The sequence below is a fragment of the Siphateles boraxobius genome, unplaced genomic scaffold (genome assembly GCF_051911475.1).
Source record: "Siphateles boraxobius isolate OS27281-9 unplaced genomic scaffold, OSU_SipBor_1 3, whole genome shotgun sequence".
NCBI classification, from domain to species: domain Eukaryota; kingdom Metazoa; phylum Chordata; class Actinopteri; order Cypriniformes; family Leuciscidae; genus Siphateles; species Siphateles boraxobius.
In genome coordinates, this window is record NW_027508919.1 from 2085001 (window position 1) to 2111443 (window position 26443).

At 38.1% G+C, this 26443-nt stretch overlaps 2 protein-coding genes across 3 annotated transcripts in view; one reads left to right on the forward strand and one right to left on the reverse strand.

Annotated features, from left to right (window-relative positions):
* hmgxb3 (HMG box domain containing 3) overlaps positions 1-6469 on the forward strand; it is a 19292-nt gene extending 12823 nt beyond the window's left edge. The window contains exons 13-21 of the mRNA XM_077247346.1: positions 394-677; positions 768-895; positions 2139-2270; positions 2352-2536; positions 2787-3006; positions 4370-4503; positions 4686-4805; positions 4885-5094; positions 5831-6469. Coding sequence (XP_077103461.1) covers positions 394-677; positions 768-895; positions 2139-2270; positions 2352-2536; positions 2787-3006; positions 4370-4503; positions 4686-4805; positions 4885-5094; positions 5831-6334 — 1917 coding nt within the window. The 3' untranslated portion in view covers positions 6335-6469. The remainder of the gene's footprint in view (positions 1-393; positions 678-767; positions 896-2138; positions 2271-2351; positions 2537-2786; positions 3007-4369; positions 4504-4685; positions 4806-4884; positions 5095-5830) is intronic.
* Positions 6470-7628: 1159 nt separating this feature from the next.
* The window catches only part of csf1ra (colony stimulating factor 1 receptor, a), a 30161-nt gene continuing 11346 nt past the window's right edge, over positions 7629-26443 (reverse strand). For both annotated transcript variants that reach the window (XM_077247347.1, XM_077247348.1), the window contains exons 10-22: positions 25669-25856; positions 25501-25592; positions 24564-24690; positions 24051-24155; positions 22999-23109; positions 21647-21809; positions 15251-15318; positions 14656-14765; positions 14375-14497; positions 14173-14284; positions 13555-13654; positions 11164-11272; positions 7629-10156 (exon numbers count right to left, since the gene is read on the reverse strand). In XM_077247347.1, the coding sequence (XP_077103462.1) occupies positions 9998-10156; positions 11164-11272; positions 13555-13654; positions 14173-14284; positions 14375-14497; positions 14656-14765; positions 15251-15318; positions 21647-21809; positions 22999-23109; positions 24051-24155; positions 24564-24690; positions 25501-25592; positions 25669-25856 (1567 nt within the window). In that variant the 3' untranslated portion in view covers positions 7629-9997. The remainder of the gene's footprint in view (positions 10157-11163; positions 11273-13554; positions 13655-14172; positions 14285-14374; positions 14498-14655; positions 14766-15250; positions 15319-21646; positions 21810-22998; positions 23110-24050; positions 24156-24563; positions 24691-25500; positions 25593-25668; positions 25857-26443) is intronic.

The window sequence follows — 26443 nt, forward strand, 5'->3', positions numbered from 1 at the left end:
TTGTTCAGTCTGTGGTGTAAAAATGTCGCATTAGCAATTAAAGAAAACACACTTCAGCAAAACATGGTCAGGTCAAAGTGTCTTCAAAATGTTTGGTCCCAAAATCTTATACATTTTACTGGTAGTCCACTGTATGAAGAATTTTTGGGTATAATATTTCACAGTTTACTTTATTTTGCTATCCTCACTTACATAAATGAACTGGTGTCCTGCACCCACTAGTAAAAAAAAATCTCAAAAATGATATCTGGTGTCTGAATAATTGTTGGTTTTGACTGTATGTCTACTTAATACAGTGAACAAAAAGAACAACTAAAATGGTGTTTTCCCTGATGAGTCCCACTCTAATGAGTGTGTGTGTGTGTGTGGTGTTTGTGTGTGTGTTTTATCCAGCCGTGCGCTGAGGACGTGTCCAGTTCTGGGCTTCTGTTGGACTGGTCTCAAGCTCTGAGCGGGTCTCAGAAAGAGCACCAGCGTCACTCCACTGTCAGTCTGCTGCGCTCGTGTCTGCAGTTCCCCGAGAGCGAGAGTGAACTACAGGACGTCTTCAGCCTCATACACGAGCTCAACAGCCAGGAGAAACACACGCAGGAGAGCAGCGGTTGGCCCAGCTTCTACGAGTCTGCGGCCACACACTGCAGTCTGTGTCAGTGCTCTCTGTTCAGAGGAGACCAGAGGTGAGAGGAACGCACGCGTGGGGATGTGCTGGCGGAGGGGATGTAATCGTGAGAGATTCTCATGTTGTGTTGTTGTTTTGTGTTGTTTAGTTCAGTTGCAGGTTTGGAGGATTGCTGGTTGTTGACTGATTGTATAATTCGTCCCGTCACTCTGCAGCTGAAGGTCTGCACCAATCTCCAGTGTCTGGCGATACACAGTTTCACAGACTTACATCCAGGTAAACACACACACACACACGTTTACTTGGCTATCTAAATGGGGACATTCCATAGACGTAATGATTTTTATACTGTACAAACCGTATATTCTCTCCCGTTACACTAACCCGACCCCTAAACCTTTCTGCAGTTTTACATTTAAAAAAAAAACTTTAATAACTCTATTTTTTATACCAGATTTACAAATGAGGACGTCCCTAAAGGGAGGTTTTTGGAGATTTTGTCAGGTTTTGGTCATTTCTGAGTACAAATTTATCCCCAAAATATAGTTAAGTAGGTACAGGTATTATTCCAAATGTGTTAAATATACTTATTTGTTTTGAAAGATTATTTTAAAACTGTTACTTTGCCACGAAAATAGTTTGTCATGTTCATTTATGCATTTGTCTGACCAGACTCTTTTATGCTAAGCTTTTGTCTTAAGTAACAGAGCATAGAATATGACGGTTTGTGGTATTGTTTGTGTAAATGCATATTTAAGCACAAAAGTTGTCTTGGAAACATTTCTCATGGAAACATTTCTCATTTTCATTTTACTTTATGTATTAAAATAACTAAAACTGAAATAAAAATGAATAAAAACAATATAGACAATTAAAAATAATAATAAAAATGACAGAAAGACGCAACAAAGTGAACAAAATGTTTCCAATAATTAATATTGAAAACTTAAATAAAAATGTAACTATATAGACATATTTTATAAGGAAAAAAAATAATACAAATGACAAACACAGCAAACTAAAGATGAAAAATAAAAAATAAAAACTAATTTAAAATAAAATAAAAATTAATAAAATAAACTATATAGACAATTACAAATAATAATAAAAATGACAAAAGACTTAAACTAAAATTCCACTGAAAAGTGAAACAAAAATAAATTAAAAATAAAACAGATTAAAAAATCTATATAGACATTTAAATAAATAAAATTAATAACTAACTAAATTAAAAAATAAAATAAAAAATAACTAAAATGAAAAATAAAAACTATATATATATAAAAAACTATATAGACATTTTAAAAACCAAAACCTAATTCAACGCACTACAAAATGACTAAAAGTTTAACTTAAATTAAAATGAAAACAGAAAATATGAAAATGAAAACTTCAAAATAAAAACTATAATGTTATGTCTCAATGACACTAAAATAACACTGCGCTGTAGCGTTACTCGTAACACTGATATGATAAATGCGACATGTATTACTGCAGGTTCTGTGTTTGTTTTTCTCAGGTGTGTTTAATGTTGGCAATAAACTGCTGGTGACGCTGGATTTGTTCTTTAAGATGAGACATCAGATCAGACTGGGAGACGAACCTGCACATGCTGCTCTCAGTTTAATCAAACACTCACAGATGCTGACAGGTGCTTCATCATCATCATCTTTATCTCTCACACACTGAACATGTGTGTCAAGTTTACCGTGCCTCTGTGTGTCTCTTGCAGACGGTGTGTTGAGCTCGGAGCAGGTGTCACATGTTCAGGATCTGTTCTGCAGCGGTTACTGGGCGTTTGAGTGTCTGACGGTTCGAGACTATAACGACATGATCTGTGGCGTGTGCGGCATCGCACCCAAACTGGAGATCGCGCAACGCAACACCAACAACACTTTATTGCTCAAAAACGTGGAGGTAACATTTAAAAACTCAAAATGAAAATTAGAAATGCTGATGACTGAACTAAACTACTGAAATAGCACTAAAATTACTTAAACTACAATAAATATAAATCAAAGCTGAATAGAAATATTAAAAAACAAAAGCATATAAAATGATAATTAAAATATGAAATTACTTTTTTTTAATTTAAATTGTGAATAAATACTGTAATAGTATAAAAGTTCCAGTAAATGAACACTGGTGTCATGTGTGTTCTCTGTAGTTCACGTGGCCTGACTTCCAGGCGCCGGATGAGGTGCACGTCGATGAGTTTTGGCTGACGATGGAGAACGAGGCGCTGGAGCAGGCGCTGTTTCCCTCCAGTGTTCCTCTCACACGCTTCGACGCCTCCATCATCGCCCCGTTCATCCCTCCTCTCATGAGGAACACACTCGCCATCAACACGGAGAAGGACAAGATCAGCTCTGACGCTCAACACAGAGGTACAGATACACACGTTTAATCCTCTGGTCCGACTCGTCTTAAACATTTTTTTTTTAATGAAATCAATGTACTATATTTTAGTTCGATAATGTTATTTATTTAATATTGTATGGTACTAAATTATTTTATGCAATAGTTACAATCAATTTATTCACTTTTTGAGCATAGACCTGAAAATGAAGCTTTTAACTTAAACTGTCATAAATCTTGAATGCTTTGGAGACTTAAAGGGATAGTTCACCCAAAAAGACAATTTTGTCATTAATTTCTCGCCCTCATGTCGTTCCAACCCCGTCAGACCGTCGTTCATTCTTTTGGATAAAATCTGAGAGTTTTCAGTCCCTCCATTAGGAGCCACGGTTTAACCTTAATTTTATGAAGTGACGCAAGTGCTTTGTTTGACCACTGGAGTCACATGGATTACTTTAATGATGTCTTTCCTATTGTTCCGGAGCTTGAATGTGTAAATTGTGTTGCTCTCAATGGAGGGACTGAAAGCTCGGATTTCATCAAAAAGAAATGAACAAAAGTCTCACGGGTTTGTAACGACATGAGGGTGAGTAAATAACTAACCCTTTTAACCCAACTAACCCAAGTGTTTTTTTTTTTTTAAAGGCAGATTATTGCTAAACTGAAAAAAGTTTTTAAAAAGTGAACATAAAAAGTTATAGAATTTTACGTTTATTGTTATGAACAATGCTATTTAAAATTGTAATATGAAATATATTTTCCAAAACAAGTTTTACTCTAAAACTGCGAGAAAATCAAAGCCATAAATCTCAACAAGTTGTTGATATTATATATGTAAGAGCTTGATATTGTTCAGTAAGGTTTTGTTTGGGCAGAGTACCAAATGTTTCCACTAGATGAAAATGTTTCCCATTCATTTCCAATGCGATGTGACTATTTTTTCAGAATCATTTAACCTTTTCAAATCATCAATGATTTTTTTTTTCTTCGTGTTCACGTAGCAAGTTTACCAAGTTTCATACCATTCAGATAAAGTAACAAAAACAACAACAAAAAATTGGATCCAGAATGACTGAAGAGCACAAGAAGGGTGAAGTGTCTTGCTTTATAGTTCAATCGACTTTTGCAACATCGACACAGTTATTGAACTGAATCAACATGAATCAAGTGAATCGAGCTGAACAAACTTATTCTTTGAAGTTTGCATCATTAATTTGGCTATTTTCCTTTTTATTTCTGTGAAGCTGATTTGAAAATGATAGAATATTTTTTAAAGCGCTATAAAAATAAAGGCGAAAGGTGAAGTTTCTGGTTCCTGAAAGCTGTGAGCTGAAAGCTTATAGCTTGATTTAAGCATAATTCTGTGTGTGTGTGTGTGTGTGTGTGTTTCAGGGGACCCGTCGGTCCTGGTGCGTCTGATCCACGAGGGTCTCCTGATTCCCGATCAGATGGATCTGCACAGTGAAGAGGAGCTCAGGGACGTGCTGGAGAAATGTGGGATTCCTGCTGCAGAAGACAGTGCAAAAGTACATGACAAATATTTCATAAACTTCTATTGCTTATATATGGAGGCAGTTATAAAAACTTAAGCCTAACAGAAAACTTTCTGCATTTATAATAAAAAAAAATAAAGAACTTTATTTTATGGTGCCAACTCAAAGAAGCATGTAAAACATGCAGAGAATGGACTTCTGGTTTGGTTTGACAGGACGGGCTGCTGGAGTCGGTGTCTTTGCTGTATTCACAAACACAAAACGGACTCTGGACGGGACGTCAGCCACAAGCGCTCATGACGGCAGGCAAAATCAGTAAAGTCTGTCCTCATCAGGTACACAGGACTCACTATTATAAACGGCAGGTTTGTGATGATGCTGATTTCAGATGAGCTGATGTCTGTCTCTGGTCAGGTGGTCTGCGGCTCCAAGTATATGGTGCGTAGAGAGAGCGCTCGAGATCACCTGGACCTGCTGCTGTCCTCACGCTTCTGGCCGCCGGTGTACGTCACAGACTGTGCCCAGAAGGTGGCGCTCTGCACTGACCTATTGTACCCTGAACTAGCCTCACAGATGTGGGAGAAGAATCAGGGATGCTTTTCTGATCCTACTAGAACACCACAGGTGACCGATTTAAAGGAACAGATCACCCCAAACATTTGTTTTAAATTATTTCTATTTTAATTACAGAATATGTGTGTGTGTGTGTGTGTGTGTGTGTGTGTGTGTGTGTGTATATATATATATATATATATATATATTATCATAATGCATTATTATTTTTATATAATTATTATTAAAAACATTTATTTTTATTATTATAATTGATTTATCCTTATTTAATTCTGCTGTAACTTCTTCAATGAAACAAAAAAGAAATTAAAATTGTAAAATAATTTTTAAGCATTTATTTAAAAGGTTTAGGAATTAATATATATACAGTAGTCAACATTTGAAGTGGATCAAAACCTTAGTTATACTTCATATATATATATATATATATATATAACGTTATATATATATATAATATTATGAATTCGTAAACCCTCAGATTTTTCCTTATTTCAAATGTTTAGGAATTTATATATATATATATATATATATATATATATATATATACTGACAACTCCAAGAAGTACATTAAATTATCAGAAATTAGATCATTTATTTCCAAAAAGCTGCTGTTTTGTGTATAAGTGCTGACAATGTATATGAAAATATTCCTTAAAACAAGGTGTTATTGAGTTCTATACGTAATTAAAATTTTCCTTGCAGTGAACTTGTACAAAGATTTCAAAACAGCTGACGAACATGTCTGTCGAACATGTCAATCTCACAGCTTTCTTCTTCTCTTTCTCAGTACGTGTCCTGCTCAGAGCTTCAGGATCAACCGTACAGTTTAGATCTCACAGCAACTGAGTCAAACCCTCATCTGCACCCGCTCACCAAATCCTCGTCTCGCTGGATAGTGCGACCCGACCGACCCGACCGACCCGACGCCCCCCACGACGCCCAGCACGCCATGAGCCTCTGCAAAGAGCTCGAGCCTTACGCCGGCATTGTCTCCGAGATGTGGGACCAGTCCGAGGGGGAAACCAGCAACAACGACAGGCGTAAGCCTCTAGTGTTCGAGAACGCAGCGTATTACTACCTCTACAACAGATTATTGGACTTCCTGAGCAGCAGAGACATCGTGAACCAGCAGATCGCAGAAGTGTTGAGCGCGTGCCAGCCGGGAGAGGTGGTGATGATCCGGGACGCCCTCTACAGGCTCGGAGTGGCACAGATCAACACTGACCAGGAGGAAGAAGGACTGGACAAACACTCAGATGGACTTGTGTTTGAGGAGGTGATGCTCGACTGATGCAGGGACGGGTCACTCGACAAACACAAGCTGGAAAATGACTTCAGGTTTTATTTAAGAGAAGGTGTGGAGAGAAACAGAAACTGTGAGGAATAATTCATGCAGAAATAAACTCTGTCGTTATTTATTCACCTACATGTTGTTGGTGTTTAATCTGGAAATGTGGAGCACAAAATGATTTTTAAAGCAGCTCTTTTTCATACAACAAGAGTCTCTTATGATTTCAGAAGAAAATGAATATAGCACTCATTTACTGTTATGGTACTAGATACTAATCTTAAAGGGACATTTCACCTAAAAATGAAAATTCAGTTGTTTCAAACCTGTATGAGTTTATTTCTTCTCCTGAACACAAAAGACAAATGTTTGTAACCAAACAGTTGAAGAGCCCCAAACAACTGTTCGGTTACTCGTATTCTTCAAAATATTTTCTTTTTAGTTCAAAAATCTTGTCAAACTGACAGATTTTTCAGTTTTGGGTGAACTATCAATTTACATATTTAAATTACATATAACATTTCAATCCATTTGGATTTCAGTTTTTTATGCAGTTAATTAGTTTAATAAAATGTGATGCATTTTATCATTCATACATGAATGAAACTGCATTTCTGTAAGTGAATGTGATTTAAATACACAGCCATATAAGTATTTATATATCATCATATTTATATATAATGATAAATATGTTTATTATCAATATTTACAGTTTGTTTCTATCTGAAATTTTAACAAATTAAATATTGCTTGTTCCACAGCTAGCCATATTTTACTTTATGCTCTTTAACTGAATAAATTGTTTTCGCAATCAGCAGATTTATGCTGATACTAATACATTTTAATAAATGTGTTTTGCGAATATGATAATTGAAATAAAATAAAATAGTTTCCATTTGTTAATAATAAACTATACCATAACCGTTTCATTTATGTATGATGAAATATGCATTACATTAAGTTTATTAGTTTGTTAAAACGGTGTAATCCAAATAGATGGATATTTTATATGCAATTAAAATACATACATTTTAAATTTACACCTACATATAAAACGGTGTATGTTCCTTTTTAGAGCTTTAAAGCCCATATAAATCATTTCATTGTGTGGAAAAGAGCAGCGTGAACGTACTTTTGTGTAAAAAAGCAAGTTTGGAACGACATGAGGGCGAGTAAATGATGCCGGCAGTTTCATTTCCCTTGAAAAATAACTGTGTCTCTGAATCTTGATCTTCTGACACGTTAAATATTGTTGTAAATAAGAAGCTTTTTATTGCCCACAGAAAAGCCAAACCCATTACAGGTGGAAAGCCGACAGTATTTATTTTCATTTCATATTTTGACAGCTTTTTTCATGCATAGAAAGACTCTTTGACAGTATTTATTCTGAGTGGATTTCGATCTGTCATGACAGAATCAGACTCAAATATTTAAGTTTGCGTTTGACTTGATCACTGGAGCGCAGCTGACATTGAGTGACCTCACACTCGCTCTCAATAAACTGTATTTTCACTGATAAAAACAAGATCACCTGACATTTTCCTGCTTTATTAGTAGCTTTCAGTAGCAAAACAAAAATATGCAGATCTGTAGATATCCAAGATGCAGAATTCATTAATGAGAGCATCAAGGGAACTATTAATACACTTCTAGATAATATACATGTAGATAAACACTGAGAAAATACATGAGAAATCTCATATAATTCAACTTTATATAAATGTAAAAAAAAAAAAGATATAAACATATGGCAGTTTGTGCTTTGAGAAAGAAAATCACATTTTCTAAGCAACCTAAGTTCCTCTGGCAGTGTGTCTGATGCTACGATGCTAATATAATGCTCTGAGAACCATTTCAAACGTTAGACACTACAGAACAAAACGACAGATTTTTCACTACTCACAATGTTTGACAAAAATAATAAAGTTTGAAAACAAAATGTGAAAAAAATTCCACCATATATATGTATTTCCTTCACACCAAATAATCAAAGAGGAGTTCACTCTGGAAAAATAATAAGAATAAAAGAAAACATTTTTTTTTTCCATTACAAATATCTAATTCTTATTTTGATTCACAGGTAAATGGATCTTGATTTATGATATTAAGTCTTGCTTTCTGAAAAAAAAAAACATCAAAATGAGGTGAGTTTATGCTTATAATATTAGTAAATATCTTCCATTTGGGTTAGAAAAATAAACAAATTATTTTTCAGATATTTCGAAAACACTTTTCAGTAAGGTCTCATTTGTTAACACTAGTTAATGTATTAACTAACATGAACTAACAAGGAACAATATATGGTTTATAGCATTTACTAAAAATTCACAGTGCATTAATGATAATACAACTTTTGATCTGTAAAATATAGTAGTAAATGTTGAGATGAACTAAGAAAGATTAAAAAATGTTGTAGAAGTATTGTTCATTCTTATGTTAACTAAAGTAGTCAACTAATGTTAAGAAATGAAACCTTATTGTAAAATGTTACCGATATGTATTAAGCAAAAACTTTTCTTCTCAAGTAAACGCATATTGATTTAAAAATGTTTGTACTTGTAAACAAGACAAAAAATACTGAGGAAAATCATTTTTGCAGTGTAAAAGTGCATATTAAATGAAATGAAACTCATTCTACGTTACAGGAAAAAGCAAGTGGTTCTTTTTACTTCCTAAAATGGTTTCTGTGCGGTCGGTCAGTCGTTGTTTTCCTCACTATTTTTTAAAGCTTTCTACGGTTTTGGGTTAATGAGAATGCATTTAACCTTTGACCCGCAGCTATCTGAAGAAATATGACGACGCACCGGACGACATTATTGCACCAACAGCATGTCAATATTTCACCCGTTGGAGACGTGAATCTGTCCTCCAAACCTGTGCTGACCTCGCGCTATCATTCTAAACACTGCAATCACTGCGCGAAGCAATAAAACACTGTTTTCCTACAAGAATTGAGTAAGAACTAGAGTAGATGAATGATTTCATACCTGACCTTTGACCTCCACTGATAACGTCCTGCATGAAACCCGTGCTGACATTAGGAGAGGTGTGATGCAGATGCACATCATGTTTGTTTGTTTGTGAGGTTTTCAGTGATTGCAAAAGAATGAAGTGGAAGTGAAACATGCAGCGTTTGCAAATGCAATGTAAAACGCTGAACACGCTGATTTCCAACCTTGGCAACCGAGAAGTTCAAGTAACGAAAAAAAGACACACGTTTACCAAAAAGGCACGTCAAACAAATCCGAGGTTTGGAGTTTTCCACTCAAGCACTTGGCAGAGAACTGAAACCGGTTCACTCTTAATCTTAGCAGACAAAGTGTACTAGATTTCATTGAAGCAGGGCAACGAAATCAGAGCGTGTAAAATCACACCGGGACTGTGTTCGAGAACTATGGAAGCTTGTTTGTGCCACAGAATATGAAAAAATAAAAAGGTAATTGTGACTTTTTAGATCACAATTCTGACTTTTTTCCCTCATAAACTTGAAATGCGAGAGAAAAAGTCAGAATTGTGTGATCTAAACCCACAATTATCTCTTGTGAGAAGTCAAAATTACCTTTTTTATTTTGCATTCTGTGACGGAAAGCAGCTTCCACAGATAAGATGAATGAATGATGCGAAGATGTGTGTGTCTGATACACAGAGAGTAGTTAGTTAATGTCCTCAGCAGAACTGGTAGTTGTTGGCATTCATTAGTGGCTGATCTTCTTCTTCCGGGTCACATGTCGTCTCATTTGACTCTTCTTCATGCTTCACAGGGTCACATGACTCTGGTTCTTGGTCACTGTGCTCTTCAGACTGCACATTTTGGTACTCTGTCTCCTGTGAAGGATTATGGAAATAATTACAGAATGTGACTGGTTCATTACTCACACACACTGGGCTGTGTTGAAAATAACTGCAGTGTGTAGTGTGCACAGTATGCTGTTTTACTATATGAATGGATGGAATATATGGATGGACTACATTTTTCAAATTTGTAGAGTGTGTGATACCGTATCCCACAATTCAATGCGCTTGAAGTGATATCAACCTCAATTTTTAACATCCCATTTCATGATTTGATCCGGCTAACAAAACTTCAGGGATTGTTTTTTAACAGAAAATTTGCAAATGTGAAATATGCAAAATTCAAAATTAAAATGCAAAAGTTGTAATATGCAATATATGCAAAACACAAAAATGAAATGCATAATGTGCTAAGGTGATGCAGTGTTATTTTAGTATCATTGACACACAATTATGGTTTTTTATATTGAAATTGGTATTATTTTTGATTATTCCACGTTCACTTTAATTTTAAAGCTGTAATATATATCATATATAACTTTATATTTCAGTTATTCATTTTAGTACATCAAGTTAATCTAAATGAAAATGAGCTATAATAAAATACATTTTTTTTAACGTTATATTTCAGGTAATGTATATTTTATTTCAAGTAATGAAACGAAAATGTTTCTAAAATTTTGTTTTACATTTAAATGTAAAATACAAAATTAAAATGTATGCTCAGAAATGTGATTTGACCGCTATGTGTTGTACTGTTTCACTATTAAAAAAACAATAGGCCATAATTTAATGCAAAAAAAGTGAGGCCATTCGAAACTTGAATGCGTGTCATTTGTTTCTGGTTATTTGACCTGAACAAACACAGTCCATTATGCTGCTCGATGTTGTGAACTGATATTTCTTCTAATATTTTTTGATTTATTATCCTAATCATAAGCACTCTGGTTTGTCAGGCAAATATCTGTACGGTTGATTTATTCTTCTAGTTATTGACCTGTAGCGGGTTATGAATATCTAATATCTCGACGGCAGTTTACCTGCGCATCAGGAGTGTCTCCCAGCATCCTCTCGATCAGCTGACCGATCTTACTGAATGTTGGTCTCTCAGAGGCTTCCAGGTTCCAGCACATCTTCATGATGGTGTACCTGCACGCAAGATCATGTGGTGCATCGTCACGAAACCTGTCAGGAACGTCTGAATCACATTTACCACTAAACCAGAAGATGAAATAAGCAATATGGAATATGGAAAATGAAGCCTTTATTTTTATGGGCATCCTGATTTTTTGCATTGTGACATTATTGCCATTTTAGCACAGTTCAATTAGCACATTTCTTATTTGACATGAAGTGTAACGCATGTATTGTATTATATTGCCTTTATGGTGATTAAATCATTACAGTACACTGTAAAAAAGATTTGTGGAATTAGTAAAACAAATAACAGAGTATTTTTCTTTGTAATTATTTGTGAAAATGATTAGCAACTTCTGAGTGAATATGTAAAAGCAAATCCTACACCAGTTTATTTTTTCTTTGGTGTCATGAAATTTTCTTCAGTGTGGGCTGTTCTGGAACTAAACTCTTGATTGCTGTTTTTAGGTCACATTGTTTTTTGCACTTAACTTCACTGTCGCAGAAACTAAAGCAATAAACACACACTCTTTATAGTTAGAGTTGTATTAGTGGCTTTAAAGTTCTGAAGTTCTGATTTTAAAATATTTATATATAGTTATAATACATTTTTTGTTAGTTTTAGTAATTTTAGTACTTCAACAAACAAAAATGTAAACATTGCCTTGACAACTAATTTAAATAAATGAATAATAAAATAACATTACGACTTTTTATCTCACAATTATTAGTGTCATCATTTCGACTTTTTAATCTCATAATTTTGACTTTACCTTATAATTATGTCTTTTTATGTAATAATTAGGAAATGTATGTCATAATTAAGATTCCCTAAAGCATGATTTTTCTTCCTTGTGTGGCAGAAATGGGTTTTCATTCTTCAAAAGTGTAAGTTAAATAAGTTAAATTTTAAATAAAATAAGTTTAAATAAGTTTAAGTTTTTTCTCCAGCAGCTTTATTTCAGTTGTAATAGTTTTCAGCACACAGAGTGAAGCAGAGTAAACAACACACGGCGTGGATAAAGACGAGAGGACGAGCATGAAATCAAAGCCTTGCAGTCGCATCATGTGTTTACCACGCAGAACTAAAGATCTGTGCAGGACGGCAGAAACAGGAGCCGAGACGCAGGGTCCGAGTCAGAGACACTCGTGGAAATATTTCACATTTTTCATGCCTTTTTATTTTTCTATTTGTGCGCGTTATTTTTAGTGCTGAGGCACTAGAAAGATTCAAGCTTGTTGTGATGTCAAGAGAATGAAAACTAAATACATGATCAGTCAAAGATTTGGACACTCAACTCCTGTTATTTCATTGAGTTTTTATCATTATAGGTTTTATTAATATTTTGAGTTAGATTTTATTTGTACATTTTCTGCTTTGGTTTTAATTTTAATTCAAGTTTTAGTAATTTTACTGTGTGTTTTTGTCATTTAAAAAAATATATGTCTGAAGTTTTTATTAGATTCAGTTTTAGTTGCTGTAGTACATCAAGATAAACTGAATGAAAATATGAAACATTGCCGTGGCAACTAGGTGAAATAAAATAAGCAAAACAGTTTGTCTTTATTTCATTTTTGTTAAGGTTTAAAAAATTATATATATATATATATATACATATGTTTTAAATATCAAAAATCGAGTCAGGGTTATCATTAACTAAAACTAAAGCCATTCAAATATATGTACATCATATGTCATCCAATTATGTCATTCATAATTATTACATAAAAAGTAGAAATTATGACAGACTAACTCATAATTATGAGATAAATCAAAATTATATGAAAAAGTAAAATGTATGACAATGTTGAAAATTTAACTTAAAAGTACAATCAAGTACGACAATCAAAATTATGACATTAAAAGTCAAAATTGACATAAGCCATAGTTATTACAGACAGACAATTTTGACTTTATAATCTGATAAATTAATCTTTTTAATCTGATAATTCTGATTTAGTAAATCATAATTTCGACACTCATAATTTCAACTTTTTGTCATTGAGACAAAAAGTCACAACTACCACTGAGTATGTCATAATTTCGACTTTGAATGCCATAAATATTACTTTTTTATGTCATAATTAAGATTTACTGAAGCATGCTTTGTGGGAAGTGGGCTTCTGCACATATTCCTTCTTTAAACGTACGATGTAGATGAAATCACTACGTCATTCCCACACTTCCATTTGTATAATTTCATAGGTTTGATGATTTATTATTATTGTAAATTGTGGGAAATAGTCATAATAAAGAATGAATATTTGTATCTGATAATGAACATCTCACTCACATCTCTGGAGGTGCAAAGTCAGGTCTGGACATCTGATAGCCACATTTGATCATTTTATAGAACTTGGAGTCTACCAGGACGTTGGGATACGGGCTCTTCCCTGCAGAAACATGCAGACAAGTCAAAAACTCAACCCAGGCCTGTGTGTGCAATGAGACTGGAAATCTGCAGGACTGGAAAGGATTTTAATATTGATCTATTATGAATTAATAAGTGTATAGCTCAAACAGTAGAGCATGACGCTCACAACGCCAAGATCATGGGTTCAATTCCCAGTGAAATGAACAGGTATGAACTGATAACAATATATGCCATCAAAGCAGAAAATGATTTGGATGAAAGCACAAGTGTATGCACAAGTTTGTTTGGTTCTCTGCAGCTCCCTTACTTAATGAAATTAGTGGGTCAAAGTGACCCAGGCACATCATAATCATAACAGAAATTTGGTATGCACATTCCACAACATATCAGAGTGTTGATATACTGATGCATGTTCATGAGACCAAAAAAGGTCACAAAATATCAAGAAATAAATCATAGGTTCACCATTATTTCCATGTGTGAGTCAAACTGACTCGCCAAATAATAAAAAGGTTAAGATGTGTGTTTCTGTCTCACCCAGTGAAAAAATCTCCCACAGGAGGATGCCGTAAGACCAGACGTCACTCTGAACCGTATAAACACATTCGAAAATACTCTCTGGAGCCATCCACTTCACTGGAAGACGGGCCTACAAACACAAACGCACACACATGTGTGTTTGATTTCAACTGAACTTGATTTGTAGGTCTATCAGTGTTTGTGTTGTTTGTTCCCTCACGTTTCCTTTGACCACGTAGTTGGAGTCGTTCATGATGTCTCGTGCCAGTCCGAAATCACAGATCTTGGCCACTCGACTGTTGGTGAGGAGAACGTTTCTGGCCGCCACGTCTCTGTGAATGCACTGTGAAGATTTACAGTCAATCCATCAGATCAACTGAAGATGCACTGTCAGCTTTTTTCCATCTATTGTTTATGAATGTAACTTCCTCCAGATCTTTGAACAGATCTCAGCGTTTATGAGGCTGCTGGAAGTTTTTTAGTTTTATTTTGGGGACTCACATTCTTAGCCGTGAGGAAGTCGAGTCCCTGCGCCACCTGATAGGAGAATCTGAGTAAGTCGTCCATGTCGACTGGCCACGAATCCTCTGCCTGAGTCTCAAAAGAAGAACCTGGAGCACAAGAGGAAGCCGATCAATTTCAACAGTTTTTATCGTGGCAGCTTAAAATCATTTAACCTCAACTCATTTCCCTTGTGTAACATGACACATTTGTGAAACAAGATTATGCATAATTATATGTACAAAATATAAAATATTTATGATAAAAAGGAAATAAATTACAACACAAAAATAAGAGAGTGCAAATACAAAAATAGATACAAAAATCTGAAAAAAAATACAGTAAATGGTTGGATTAAAGAAATATGGTATCATACCAAACATATTATATTCGTGATAAAAAGGAAATAACAAATATTTATAAATTACAACACAAAAATAAGAAAGTGCAAATACAAAATTAGATACAAAAATCTGATGGAAAAAAAAAACTACAGAAAATGGTTGGATTAAAGAAATATGGTATCATACCAAACATATGATATTCATTACAGATTTGTAGCTGTCAGTGATGTGAAAGTGGTTTGTGGACTCACCCAGTCTGGATGTGACCGGTTTCATGTCCAGATAGTTATCCGAGCATGTGCTGGAAATCCCACTGTCACTGTCATCCGGGAAATAATCAACATTATCAAATGATGAACAAAACGTCTCAGGTTACGTATGTAACCCTGGTTCCCTGAGAGGGAACGAGACGCTGCGTTGAGACGCGGTGGGAACGCTCTGCGTGATTGCGTCGTGAAGCACGTGTATAATCAGTCCAATGGAAGAGCGAGACGTCATAGACGGTGACGTCATAGACCAGGAAGCTATAAAGCACACCAGAAAACAGACCGCGACAGCTTCTGAAAAAGCCTGAAGCAAGTCGATCAGGGCATGCAGGAAGTATGGCAGGAGAACGCAGCGTCTCGTTCCCTCAGGGGGAACCAGGGTTACATACGTAACCTGAGACGTTCCCTTTCAAGGGAACTCGAGCTGTGTTGAGACGCGGTGGGAACCCCATACCCACTACGCCATAAGACAAATGCCCGTTCTGTGTGAAGTCCTTGCGCACACTAGAAGCAAGCAACCTAGCCCCGGGAGTGGAGAGGTGTAGGTCATAAAATCTGACAAATGTATGAGGTGAGGACCAGCCTGCCGCATTACAAATGTCCTGAAGGGAAACACCCGAAATTAAAGCCTAGAGGCAGCCATACTCCTTGTAGAATGGGCCTGAACAGCCACAGGTGAACGCTGTCCGGCCGCTTCATAAGCAAGTGAGATAGCCTCAACTACCCACTTGCTAATTATCTGTTTAGATGCAGGGCAACCTATCTTAGGTTACCCGAAGCAGACAAATAATTGTTCTGATAAACGCCACTGAGCAGCTCTGTGGACCTAAGCATCCAAAACCCGGACAGGGCATAACAGATTTAAGATTTTCCTGATCTGGGGTATTAAAGGTGGAGGACAGAAGGCCTGGAGCACAAATGACCCGCACATTTAGTAGGGACCTAGAAATACAACCCGATCTGGGGTGAAGAAATACTACCACCAACCAGGTGCAAATCCAAGTACGTGCAGGCCTCAGCCTCATGTACCACGGAGAAGACGAAATTAAGGATCTCTCCTCAGAGATAGCCCAGCAAAGAAACATTCATTACAGAAATCAAGTACTGTACCAACAGGGCAGAAACGAGATTCAGAAGGCGTTCTCTGCACCAGGCAGAGAACAGCATAATAGTCTTCTCGTGGAGGGAGCTCTAGACTGGAGTATGGTCTCCACGACCTCGGTCGAGAAACCTGAATCTATGAGCTGGGACCCCCTCAGAGGCCGAGCCCACAGTATCCACAACTCCAGAGCTCCCAGGAGCAAAGATATCGGGAAAAGCGTATAGGTGTAGCAGCAACCACACCTATTACATTACATCCAGTCCAAGCGGAGCTGGATGCGTGAGGGAGAACCACAAGGGCAATGCATTGTACAAGCGATGCGAAAGGTCGACTTGTAGTTTGACCGAAGTTCTCCCTAAGAAGCTCCACCACCTCGGGGTGAAGTCTCCATTCCCCGGGCCACAGCCCCTGCCTCAACAGGATATCTGCTCTGATATACGAGACCATCAGTGTGTTGTCCGGACCCTTCGCCGACCAACCACTCATGATTGCCCCCGACTTGTGAGGGAAACATCCGCCGATAGCATTATGCGTCGACAAGAAGCCCCCAACAATGGGCCTGGGCGAGGAACCAAGGTTCTTCCACATGACCGAGGCACGAAGGCATAGCCGCGTGACCTTGATCATGCGAAAACGGATTTCCCCTCGGAGAAAACCCCTTGGTCCCGAGCCACCACTGCAGGGGTCTCATGTACAGAAGGCCAAAAGTAACTACGTTGGACGCAACTGCCATGAGCCCAAGCCAAAGACCTTTCACTGAGCGGCCACTCATGACCGCCCCCCATCCTGTGAGGGAAGCATCCGTCGATAGCGTGACGCGTCGACAGGAAGCACCCAGCACTGGGCCCTGGGCGAGGAACCAAGGTTTCTTCCACATGACCGAGGCATGAAGGCATAGCCGCGTGACCTTGATCATGCGAAAACGGATTTCCCCTCGGAGAAAACCCCTTGGTCCCGAGCCACCACTGCAGGGGTCTCATGTACAGAAGGCCAAAAGTAACTACGTTAGACGCAACTACCATGAGCCCCAACAGTCTCAGAGACTGTTTTGTGACTGACCTAGTTTTACATTCTTTACGGCTGTGAGAATCGCAGAAATACGTGCAGGAGACAGACGTGCTTGTATTGTTGTCGAATCCCATAATACACCTAGAAAGTGGTCCTCTGAGCTGGGAGGAGTACACTCTTTTTGGTGTTGAGCCGCAACCCCAACCTCCTTATGTGGGACAGAACGACATCTCGATGTTGAACTGCCAAAAGCTCGGACTGAGCTAAAATCAACCAATCATCGATATAATTTAATACGCAAATGCCCTGGAATCTCAGAGGAGCCAGAGCTGCATCCACGCATATTGTAAAAGGTGTGGGGTGATAACCTAGGCCGAATGGAAGAACCCGATACTGGTATGCTTCGCCCCTGAAAGCAAACCTCAGGAACCTCCTGTGATAAGGATGGATAGATAAGTAAGCGTCCTTTAAGTCTATTGTGACAAACCAGTCCTCGGACTGAATCTGTGACACAATCATATTTAGCGTAAGCATACTTTGAACTTAAGGTTCTGAAACCTGCTGTTTAATTGACGCAGGTCTAGAGTAAGACGCAACCCCTCATCCTCTTTCGGAACAATGAAGTAATGGCAGTAAAACCCTGACTGTCTGCCGGGAGGAGGAACCCCTTCTACAGCTCCTTTTGCAGAAGTGTCAATACTTCCTGCTCCATAACCAAAGCCTGCTCGGGGTCCACCACAGTGGGGAGGACCCCTAGAAATCTGGGCGTACAAGAACCGAATTCTGAACCCTTTTCTATAGTGTGCAGGACCCACAGAGAAATATGTGGCAGTAGTTTCCACGCTGCCAGAAATTCTACTAGGGGAACCAGTCTCTCAAGACTGGCCTCTGGATTTGGTTGAACAGTCACTACGGTGCCCTGAAGCGGCGAACCGGCAGGGAACAACCGAACTGACCGTTCTACGACCCTCCTCGGAGGATCGTATGGGGACGCTGACACCTCGGTGCCCTGAACGGCGAACCGGCAGGGAACAACCGAACTGGCAGCGCTGCGACCCTCCTCAGAGAGTCGCACCCCAGAGGGCGCCGAGGAGAAACGATTTCTCAAAACCGTCCCTGCCCCGGAGGAGCCCTCAGAATCTTTATTAGAGATGACGACAGTCCTCAGATCTTGCCTCCCTTTAAATAACTTAGTTCCAACGACCCTCCTCGGAGGATCATTGGAAAAAGCAGGCAGCTCGTCACCCTGAAACGGCGAACCGGCAGGGAAACCGAACTGACTGCTCTACGACCCCCCTCGGAGGATCGTTTGGGGACACTGACACCTTGGTGTCCTGAACGGCGAACCGGCAGGAAAACCGAACTGGCAGCGCTGCGACCCTCCTCAGAGAGTCGCACCCCAGAGGGCGCCGAGGAGAAACGATTTTCTCAAAACCATCCCTACCCCGGAGGGGACCACCCTTTAGAAGCCTGATAGCCTCGGCGTCAGGGCTTCCTATTGTTCAAGCTTTTTTAGAGATAAAATAGTCCTCAGATCTTACATATCTCTAACTGGCTAGACTGCTACCGGCACCCAAGTCCCCTTCGATTGTGGAGGAGCCCAAATGGCGATGCTCGTTCTTGCACTCTGTGCTGCGAGGAGCTTAGTAGACTGAGACTGCTCTGCCCAGCAGTCTCAGGAACATTAGATTGGTGAGGAAGAAACCTCTGGAACGCCGCTGAACGTTTTATTCTCAGTTTTTTTTTGTTTTTTTTAAAGCGGAGCGTCCAGAAGAACAGAAATAATTTTATCTTATTTTCTTTATTTTTAAATCAGAAAAACGTATATATATATATATATATATATAAATACATCACTCCGTGGCCACCAGCAGGAAAACAACCAAACTGGCCGTGCTGCGACCCTCCTCAGAGAGTCGCCACCCAGAGGACGCAGAGGAGAAACGATTTCTCGAAACCGTCCCTCCCCAGTATAGTTTATCTGTTTTTGCACGACGCAATTCTCGAATAGCGTCAGTGCTGACAACCTCACATTCATCCATGTCTTTATAATTTACCCACCAGCGTTGCCTAATAAAATGTTTTATTTAGATGGCTGGTGGGTAACGTCGGGGTTAAAAATGATGACGCCGACTCGGGAGAGAGAAAGCTAGCAAGCGTCTCTTTAACCCGAGGCACTGTCACACCATGATACGTAATACCCATAGCATTACTATAGTTAGACGTTGGGCATTAAACACATAAAATAGAAACCGACTTATTCCACGATCTCGACACCTCAGTGTGGTGTGGAGATAGGGAAAACACGGCAGTCCCCGACGAGGAGGCTGAGATACAGAGTTTTTCTGTTTTTAGATTAATTTCATCTAATAAACTCTTTTTATTTTCACTCTCATAATGTTCAGCTGGCCAGAAAATATTTAACTAGCAACAGCACTAGATAAACCTCCTTTTAAAGCTCCTCTTTATTCAACAGAGTTATGAGCTGACTTATTTATTCATTTATTGAAAACTCAAACATCTGCCTTTTCTTAATATCTTTATTTGTTTTGTTCTCTTTTTCTAAACAAAACACTAACGATACCAATTCCTCGGAACTGGAAATCGCCAGCACTGGATCTGGCAGGTGAAAGCTGAGATAGGGCGGAGCCCGTCCCAACCCCCGCTGTCAGATCCGTTTGCGAACCCCAAAATGCGAGTCGCCGCCGTGCATCGGCAACAGCGGGACCCGCGCGGGGAGCGCGAACCGAACCGTCCTCCTCGAAGAACGCCCGGCGGGAGCGGAGCGTCCTCACGGACAGCTTCTCGCAATGCTCACAGTCAGCCCCCTCGAGAACTGACTGTGGCATGCTCCACTCCCAAATAGTAACAAAAAGCTGATGTGTGTGTCCCCACCCGTGATATAACGTGGGCAGGGAACAACACAAAAGCTGCTTGCTCTCTTTTGCCATAATATATATATATATTGCAACTTGACAGACAACAATAAATATGACAAGGACAGAATACACGGATCGCTTGCTGAAGGCATAGAAGCTGTCGCGGTCTGTTTTCTGGTGTGCTTTATAGCTTCCTGGTCTCTGACGTCACCGTCTATGACGTCTCGCTCTTCCATTGGACTGATTTTACATGTGCTTCACGACGCAATCACGCAGAGCGTTCCCACCGCGTCTCAACGCAGCTCGAGTTCCCTTGAAAGGGAACAGCTACTACAAATCATTTTTATTAATTTTGTTGTGTGTTTGTCATTTTTCTTAAATATGTCCTAGTTTTTATTCCATTTTCTTTATTCCATTTTAATTATTTTGGTAGATCAAGTTAAAGTAAATTAAAATGTCAAATGTTGCATTGGCAACTAGCTGAAATAAAATTATTCTGTAACACTTTACAATAAGGTTGCATTTTTTAACAGTATGTATGTAATGTATTAACTAACAATAATATTCATTTCCTTCTCTGTGGGCCTCTAGTCAGTTAACGTAGTGTGATTACGTAGAGCTACGTCACACGTAGGCTCACTATTGGCCGACGCTGGTCATGTGTGTGATGCGTGTGACGTACAACAACAGAAGCGTACGCTATTACACTAGTGAACTGACTCGAGGCCCACAGAGAAGGACATGAATAGTTGAAATAAAGTCGTTATTTTTGGGGTTTTTTTGCACAAAAAGTATTCTCGTCGCTTGATAAACTTAAGATTGAGCTTGGATTATTGGACTATTGGATTATTAGACACTTGGACTATTTTAATTATGTCTTTAATAACTTTTCGGGGAACAAGTTTCAATCCCTGTAGAAGCCTATGGAGGAGTGATCCAGCTCTCAGATTTCATCAAAAATATCTTAATTCGTGTTCTGAAGATGAACGAAGGTCTTACGGGGTTGGAACAACATGAGGGAGAGTAAATACTGACAGAATTTTCATTTTTGGGTGAACTATCCCTTTAATGGCATTTATCAATCTTTGGTAATGTTAGCTAATAAAAATCCAGCAATTCATTGTTTGTTCATGTTACTTCACACAGTGCATTAACTAATGTCAACAAATACAACTTTTGATTTAGTGTATTATTAAATGTTGAAATTAACATTAAAAATTAATAAATGCTGTAGAAGTATTGGTCATTCTTAATTTTAAAGTATTTTTATTTCTATTCTATATCCAGCTAACATATATTTTATTTCAAGTAATGGGAATATTTTGATCTATTTGTATATTTGATCTACCTATATATTTTATTGATATATTTGTGTATGTTTATTAAACAGACCTTCTGATGAACATTCGTTCAGTGTTCACATTCTTATAATCCATCGTTGACTCTGGAAAGTCCGGAATCGTCATGACGAAGTTCAGGAAGTTCTCGGCTTTGCTCCGCAGGAAGTTCAGAAGATCCCCATGACAGCAGTACTCTGTGATCACCAGTACAGGACCTGCAAATGAACCAAAAATATAAATCCATGACCAGTTTCGATGGATTTACATGGTTTCGAGCTGGTAACAAGGCAAATATCTGGTAGGCCTGCTTTTGACATCTTGGTCAAGCCTCTTGAAAATGAAGGTTCCATGATGCCATAGAAGAACCATTTTTGATTCCCCGAAAAGATCCTTTTAGAGTGTGTTCACACGTGGCAAGTCTGTTTTGATTAAAACGAACCCTGGTTTGATATTTCTGTTAGTGCAGTTCATTTGAATAAGTGTGAATGCTGCCATCTGAACCCTGGTGCCACCAAACAAGTGGACTGACACAGCTAAAAAGATGAGTCTCGATCCGCTTCCAAACAAACTCTGGTGCGGTTCGAATGAAATATGAACTCAACACGGACCAAAGACATGTACATGACCAAAAACAGGACATGATGTCACAAGATGTGACTCTAAAAAAGACCGATGCGCTAAGAATAACAGTTTTTTCTCATCATAATCATGATGTTGCCCATCACAGTTCAGTACAGGCATCAGAACCTCGTCTCCTTTTCTTTTTTTCCCTTGTTTTTTTCAAATATTTTATTTACTCTGAGGCAGAAATGGGTTTCCATAAAATCTCGGTTTAAAAAATTATTTTTTAAACATTTGATGGTAGAACCGCGTCTCCTCGCAGAAAATCTTCGTTTGTGTGTGACGGAGGATTCCTGCCACTGTTTTGACTTCTATACACATTTTCTCTTCACGAGTTCAGCTGGTCGAAATACCATCATATCTACACACATAAAGCGAGCGCATTTAGCCCAGAACACAGCATTGTTTTGAATGTTCGGTAAGTTCCGTTGTAAAATATTCCTAATAAAAGCCGACCAATCGAGATGTTGTGAACATCTCTATGTCTTTAGGTTCAGTATCTTCAGTTGTGTTGTTAAAATGGCAATGTAAACGCTAAGTGGACCAGGACTAAATGTATTTTTTTGGTCCGGACCAAATGAACCAAGCGAACAAAACAACAAGTGTGAACACACCCTTTTGATCAGTTCTTAAAATAAGCCTTTTTCTTAGTGTCAAGAACATCACAATAATCTAAAGAACCTTTGTCCACTATAAAGAACATGCGAAGGTTCCATAGATGTGAAAGGTTCTTCAAGGAACATCCGTGCTCATAAAGCAGGTTCAGCAGGACTGAGGTCTTACCGCCGTGTGTGCAGGCGCCCAGCAGGTTTACGATGTACTTGTGCTGTCCCAGATGACTGAGGATCTTCAGCTCTGACATCAGAGCCTCCCGCTCGTCTCGATGAGCGCTGGCTGCTCCCAGCATGCAACACAACACAGTTCAATACGCTTACGGCTTTGTAAAATAGTTTTGTCAGTGAAACATGATTACAAGAAGTTAATTTGAAAAGTAATGCTAGACCAAAATGGGGGTTTCATTGGCTGTTGCCAATTATATGGAGATGGTAATGGTATTTACTGAATTGAATAGACCTTATTCAGAGCAGCGCCATGACAGGTTATGAAAGTGAGGCTGTGGAGGATTTTTGGAGGTGTTTTCAATGGTATCCACTGTGTAAAGTGGAGAGAATTTTTAAATCCAAAAACACATTAAATAACATGTCTATCCCTTACAGCCTCGCTTTCATTCCCGTGGCGCTGATGGGAATGCGGTCTATTGAGCTGAATAATGAGACTATCGTCTTCTGTAGAGATGCATAAAATTTGTTTCATAATTAAGCAACTTTGAAACATTAACACCGTTATTGAACTGAACTGAATCAATAATGAGCTGAATAACGAGACTACTGTCTTCTGTAGAGCTGCTTTAAAGTGGAAATAATTTTGTTTCATACTTAATGAATTTTGCAACATTCCCACAGTTATTTTTTCTGTTCATTTCTACGGAGAAAAAATAACCGTGGGAATGTTGCAAAATTCTTAATTTTTTAATCATTCAATTGAATCAGTCAGTTTTTTTAAAAATAATTCCTTCAGATTAATTATACAGTTTAAATAGCATGTTGTCAGAGCCTCTAGTAAATGACATGTTATTTAATTTAGTCGTCTGTTCAGAATCGTGATCTCTATTTGAAGCAAAAAAAGGTGAATCGTGCAGCTTCAGAAAAGAAATGTGAAATTTACATGGTGTTCCAAGCCGGTATACAAGTAATAATCATAGTATTACCACAGTACTAAATTACTAAAAACATAATAACAATGTAGTACTCTTTGTAATTGTAATGTTTTCTTGCCTTTCAGCATTTTCACAGCAACACGCATGACGTTGTCATCCTTCCCAAGGCCGTACGCCGTGGCCTCCACCACCTTCCCAAAGGCTCCTGCGCCCAGAGTCTTCCCTGCACACACACCGGCCACTTACAGCTTAATACATCAGCTAACACTTACGGTAACACTTTACAATACGGTCTCATTTGTTAACAATAGTTAATGCATTAACTCACATGAACTATGTTTTGATAAATTAAGATAGTTAACTAAGATTAATAAATGCTGTAGAAGTGTTGTTCATTCTTCATTCATGTTAACTAATATGATAATAAATGAACAAACAAACAAATAAATAAAGGAAATAAAATGGCGTCAGAGAGAAAACTGTGTCAGAAAAACGTCAGATTATTTGACTTTTATGACAAAAAAAAAAGATTAAAAAAAAGATAGTTGAGGTCAAATGAAACTTCATGATATTCAAAATGTAAAAGGCTGTCATATGTGAGCGTGTTGGACGTCAGTGACCCAGTACAGACCTAGTTTTAATTTGTCTCGAGGAAACTCCCATTTCTCATTGTATGGAAGTTGTGTCGGGTCTATGAAGGTGTAATGGTTTCCATTTGTGGCTTCAATGATTTTCCAGCGGATCTCAAATCTGGGTTTCTACCAACAGACAAGAGAGGCAAAAACTAGAGCCCAGGGCTTTATACACATATAAACATGATACTGACGGGCAATTCAAAGTGTGTGAAAGCAACAGGTTTCATATTAGAAGTAATTATTTAATATTTTTTTTGCAAAAGAAAGAGCAAAAAGAGCAACCAAAAAAAAGCGGAAAAAAGAGCGAAAAAAGAAAGCAAGCAAGAAGAAAGAAAGAAATGAAAAAAGGGCGAAAGAAACGGCGAGACAAAATGAAAAGGCAAAAAAGCACAGAAAGAGTGAAAGAAAGAAAGAATATTTTTGTGAAAGAAACAGCAAAAGACAGAAAGTTAGAAAGAGCGAAAGAAAGAAAAAGCATGAAAAGAGCAAAAGGCAGAAAGAAAGATAAAAATAGAAAAAAGTCACAGAAAGAGAAAAAAAAAGAAAGATTATATTTGTGAAAAAGTGAATAGTGAAAGACGAGATAGAGTGAAAGAAAGGAAAAGAAAGAAAAAGAAAGAAAGAAAAGAAAAAGCAAAAGTGAAAGACAGAAAGAAAGAGCAAAAAGAACAGAAAGAGCGAAAGAAAAAATATATTTGCAAAAGAGCGAGAGAGACAGCGAAAGATATAAAGAAAGAAAGGGCAAAAAATAGCAAAAAAGCAAAGAAAGAGTGAAACGAGAATGGAAACAAGCAGCAGAACTGTAGTTTTCCACTGAATTGAGCAGGATTGAGGAACTGAGTTTTTTCCTCTGATGAATGATTCAGAAGTCTATCAGCAGAACTGCAGAGATCAAACTGAACCTGATCCTGATCCACTGATCCTGAAACACACCTGTCTGTACTTGTAGAGCATGACAGCGAGCAGCAGCGCCAGGACCAGCATGAAGACTCCACACACGGACATCGCACTGGTGAACAGCTGATCTGAGACCAGAACAAACACATCAAAACCAGAAGAATCAGAGGCGTTTCTACCGGAACCCTCCAGAAACACACTTACCAGAACCATCCATGGAGAAGACGTCACTGCCCTGACCGGCCAGATTAAAGGCCACACACACCACAGTCATCCTGCGGTTCGGGCCCACGGTCAGGACACTCTCCACTCCCACCGACCCGTGCGGCTCCTTCTGGACCTCCACCGTCCGAGTCTGGATCGGCTGAAGGTCTGTGGTGTTCTCTGGACAACTGTTCAACACAAACACTGCCATCATCATCATCATCATCATCGTCATCATCATCATCATCATCATCATCATCATCATCATCATCATCATCATCATCTCCATCTCCTGGAGAGCTGCATCTAACATTTCCATACAACTAGATAACATGTCGTTTACGAGAGGCTCTGGCTGGCAACATGTTAATTGCTGCAGGCTATTTAAAATGTTTAATTTGAATAGATTATTATTTAATAAAAACTGATTGAACAAATGTAATGTGATGCATATTTGTCAGTCAATATTCAATGAGTTAAAATACAGTAGTCAACATTTGAAGTGGATCAAAACCTTTCATCAAAGTCATACATGAATTTTGAACAACACCCGTTCTCGTCTTAGGACGACTTTGATTCACTTTTTGGATCCACTCATATTGACTACTGTATATGAGATAAATTATGAGCATTCATTAATGATAAATACTGTGTTGTTGTGTATTTAAAACGCATTCAGTCGCAGAAAGCTTACCCGTTTCATTTATATATGACTAACAAATATCCATCACATTAAGTTTAATAGCTTATGTTAAAACTGTATATTCCAAATGGA